We start from the raw sequence: 4,513 nt of genomic DNA, 5'->3' as shown, positions 1-4,513 counted from the left end.
TCTTGTACTGTGAGTTGTATATGAACAGTATTATATTTCGATCTTTGAGATCATTTCATGTATTCAGTTAGAGTTCGTGACTATGTATTACCAGTCTTGGGAGGTTGTTATAATTGTTTTCGCTTTTGGTTTCGATACTTGTTTTACATTCTGTTTAAAAAAATTTTTGGCTTAAATTGTTATTGTAATCGGCTTACCTAGTCTAGGAGATAAGTGCCATCATGATATCTGTGGTGGGATTTTGGGTCGTGACAGTTGGTATCAGAGCTCTAGTTTCATAGATTCTACGAGTCACAAACAAGTTTAGTAGAGTATTGCTGATCGGTACGGAGACGCCTGTACTTATCTTCGAGAGGCTACGAAACTATTAGGAAATTTCCACTTCTTTCATTCCTGTTGTGTGAATTTGTTGATTTTGAGGTTTGAGCCTTTGTATCTCTATTCTCTCATAAATGGTGATGACACGCGCTACCAGGTCAGCTGAGCAGACACTCGCGCCCCCTGCTAGAGCCGCGTGAGGTCGGGGCCGAGGTAGAGGCAGGGGTAAAGACTAATGAAGGGCACGTGTCGCAGCTAGAACACCTGTCATAGCAGCAGTTGAGGAGACGCCAATAGCTCTGGTTGGGGGATAGGTACCAGATGCACCTGTTGTTACCCCCGGACTGCAAGATACTTTGGCACAATTCCTTGACATGTTTGGTACATTAACTCAGGCGGGATTCATCTCCGTTGCACCAAATATTTCACAGATTGGTGGAGGAGCTCAGACTCTTACTGCCCGTACTCTAGAGTAGCGGGTTCACATTGGTCAGGTTCCGGGAGTAGTGCTGGTACAGCCTATTATTCCGATTCAGCCTGAGGTCTAGCCAGGGGTATCAAAAGAGGAACAAAGGAGACTTGAGAGGTTTCAGAGGTATAGTCCACCTACTTTCAGTGGCACATCTACCGAGGATGCATAGGGATTTCTAGAAAAGTGTCACCGTATTCTCCGTACCATGGGTATTGTAGAAGTGAGTGGATTTGCCTTTACTACCTTTCAGCTATCAGGAGCAGCGTACCAATGGTGGAAAGTTTATGAAGAGGGTAGACCAGCCGATGCAACACCTCCCACTTGGGCTCAATTTTTGGAAATGTTTTTGAAAGAGTTTGTTCCCCAGACTCTCCGAGATTTATGGCGCACAGAGTTTGAACGGTTTTGTTAGGTCACCATGACAGTGTAAGAATATGCCATCAGGTTTAGTGAGTTAGCCCATCATGCACCTATTTTGGTTCCTACAGTAAGAGAGCGAGTCCGCAGATTTATTGAGGGGCTCGCTTACGATCTTAAAATATGCATGACTCAAGAGTTGCTAACTGATACTCTATTTCAGCAAGTAGTGGAGTTTTCCAGGATGTTAGAACGTGTTCGAGATGAGGAAAAGGAGTCTAAGGAGGCCAAAAGGTCTCGAAGTTTTGGAGGATTCCGTGGATTCTATTCTTCAGCTATGAACCATTTTGGAGGATTCCGTGGATTCACTTCGGAGGATATCGTGACGGCACCTAGTCTCTAAGACTAGGTAAGCCTAACAAATTTTGTGAAATAACTGAATATAAAGCTAAAACTCAAACCTCATTATCTTAAATAAATAGAAATTGCGATTTAAAATAGTTACAACTCCCAAAACCCGGTAGAAATAAGTCACAAGCTCTAAAGGGAAATGTTAAATATCCTTATACGTCAGAGTCTAATAAGAATTAAGGAAAACAACATAATAAAGATAGAGGGGAACTCCGAGGTCTGCAGATACTGGCAGATATACCTTGAAGTCTCCACGCACGGGCTAGCTCATTGAGACCTGGTCTGGTAGGAAAAACTTGGATCTGCACAAAAAGATGTGCAGAAGAATAGTATGAGTATACCACAACGGTACACAGTAAGTGACAAGCCTAACCTCGGTAGAGTATTGACGAGGTCAGGTCAGGGCCCTACTGGAAATAATAGGAAAACAAGGTAGAAGATAAAATGATGTAATGAAATGACAGAGGAGTGTAACAATTGAAATTCACAGAAGATAACAACCCAGATGTAATTACCCGACCGGTCATTTTGGGCTCTAGAGCGTCGTCCGGCGGTTTGAGGCCTTGAGTAGCTTCTTTTTAGGTATTATGACTTTCACGCGTGGTCAGAATAGAATTTCGAGAAGTTCAGAGTTGATTTGGAAGGAAAATTCTAATTTTGGAAGCTTTAAGTTGGAAGAATTAATTAAGGTTTGACTTTTGAGTAAAAATCCTCGGAATCAGGATTTAAAAGTTCCAATAGGTTCGTATGATGATTTCGGACTTGGGAATATGTTCGGGTTGAGTATCGGATCACCAGGGAGCATTTCAGCGCATATTGTGGAATATTGGCATTTTGAAGGTTTTAGAATATCCTAAATTTGTCTTGCGATGGATTTTGTTGTTATCGATATCCGTTTGGGATTCTGAGCCTTGGAATAGGTTCGTATTGTGATGACTTGTACGCAAAATTTGGCGTCATTCCGGAATGTTATGATATGAAACGGATGCGTTGGTCGAAGTTTGAAAGTTTAAAGAAAGATTTCGATCATCGATTCGTAGTTTCGATGTTGTTTGGCATGATTTGAGGCCTCGACTAGGTCCGTATCATGTTTTGGGATATGTTGGTATATTTGGATGGGGTACCAGGGGGAGGGGGGCTGGGTGCGGAGCGGATCGAAAATGGATCGAGCTTGGAATTTGAGGACCTGCTGCTGCTGCTAAAATCTGGTGCCATCGCACCTGCGGAAGGTGTGACCGCAGGTGCGAAGTTCATCGGGAAAGTCTGGGAGTGCAGGTGCGAGAAAATGTCCGCACCTGTGAAGCCGCAGATGCGAAGAAGAAGAGCAGAAGCAGAATGCGAGCTGGGCAGCTGGGGTCGCAGAAGCAGACGATCTCCGCACGTGCGGGAGCGCAGAAGCGAGAGATGGACTGTAGAAGCGGTCACGCAAGAGTGGGTGTTTTGTCCGCAGATGTGGATTTACCTGGCCTTAGAGGGAACCGCACCTGCGATGGATTTGTCTGCTGCTGTGGAGGTGCATGTGCGACTGTTTGACCGCAGGTGTGAAGGTTAGGCTGGGCAGTGTGGTTTTTAAAAAAGGGTTTGGCTCATTTCCACTTCATTTCGTCCATGGGAGCCGATTTTGGAGTAAATTTGGAGTGCCATTTTCATCATCTAATATGGGTTAAGTGATTTCTTCATATTGTGAATTAAATACATGGTTTATATATGGATTTAAGCATGGGAATATGTAGAAAATTTGGGATTTTAGTAGAAAACCTAGAATTTGCTATTTTTGGATTTTGACCACGAAATTGGGCATAGAATTGGAAATAAATCATATATTTGAGTTCGTAGTGTTATGGGTAAAGTTTATCTTCGAATTATTTTGGAATACAGGCACACATGGGCCCGAGGGTGGATTTTATTGGCTTTCGAGCGAAGTTGGGAATTGTTATAAATTGATTTATTATGAGAATTAGAGTATGTTTATATTGGTTTGCACATTGTTTGAATAGTTTTAGAGAGATGGGTAACGATTTGAGGTTTTTGAGTGGCGTTGGAGCCGGTTATGGAACTTTAGAGCAAGGTAAGTCTCCTGTCTAATTCTGTGAGGGGGAAACTACCCCTAGGTGATGTATTTGATATGTGCTACTTGTTGCGGGGGCTACGTACGCACGAGGTGACGAGAGTCTGTATGTAGCTAGATTCATGTTATGTCCGGGTAGATGTAGGTTCCCGCCAAGCTATAACTGTACTATTTGATTTATCTCTTGCCTATTAAATTCCTTTATTTTACGTTGCAACTTGAGACTAAACTTGTGTAGAGTGATAGACTTGCTATTGTATAGATTTGATGGTCTTCATGATTAGCCGCGGAATAATTTACTCCTTATGCGAATTTCTCACGTGCTATGCGTTTTCCTCGAAAGGTTTTTCCTTAAAATCTATAACTCACACGTTCATTCGTGAGTGGGGTTAAGGACCCGTTAAAGCTTCTTATTTTAATGGGATTGGGCCGTTCGCCTCGGCAGTATAATAGATACATATATGGTTTGTGCCGTTCGACCCTCGACAATGTGCCCATTATAATGGGATCGGGCCATTCGCCTCGGCAGGATTATGTATCATACTCTCATGGGAGCGGGCTGTTCACCTCGACAATATAATAGATGTATCTATGGTTCGTGTCGTTCGACCCTCGGCAGTGCACATAATATGATGGGATCGGGTCGTACGCCTCGACATTTCTATAAAATACGCTTATGAAATCGTGCGTAATAATTGACAATAAGCCAGTATATCTGCGACTTTTCCTGATTTGAACTGTGATGACCTATATGGTGAGGTCCATTATATATATATATATACTCCAATTTAGGAGGTAACTATGAGCTGAGCACTTGAGTTATTGCTGAGAGGAGAACTGTACAATGTATTTATACTTGTTATTTCGTTTATTTACTCTGACTCACG

General features: G+C 42.6%; 1 protein-coding gene across 1 annotated transcript; it reads left to right on the top strand.

Annotated features, from left to right (window-relative positions):
* Positions 1 to 995: 995 nt before the first annotated feature.
* LOC138904836 (uncharacterized) lies at positions 996 to 1,550 on the top strand. The gene is made up of 2 exons (XM_070193338.1): positions 996 to 1,192; positions 1,235 to 1,550. Exons 1-2 carry the CDS (start codon positions 996 to 998, stop codon positions 1,548 to 1,550), a joined length of 513 nt encoding a protein of 170 aa, XP_070049439.1.
* The last annotated feature ends 2,963 nt before the right edge of the window (positions 1,551 to 4,513 follow it).

Source organism: Nicotiana tomentosiformis, chromosome 2 (genome assembly GCF_000390325.3).
Source record: "Nicotiana tomentosiformis chromosome 2, ASM39032v3, whole genome shotgun sequence".
Classification (NCBI taxonomy): domain Eukaryota; kingdom Viridiplantae; phylum Streptophyta; class Magnoliopsida; order Solanales; family Solanaceae; genus Nicotiana; species Nicotiana tomentosiformis.
This window is presented reverse-complemented; position numbering and strand designations above follow the sequence as displayed.

What these genes read in the sequence shown, in the direction of transcription:
- LOC138904836 (XM_070193338.1), top strand. Translation starts at nt 996, where the DNA reads ATGGGTATTGTAGAAGTGAGTGGATTTGCCTTTACTACCTTTCAGCTA. An exon ending in TGGCGCACAGAGTTTGAACG is followed by an intron (nt 1,193 to 1,234) that starts GTTTTGTTAGGT and finishes ATATGCCATCAG; the next exon opens with GTTTAGTGAGTTAGCCCATC.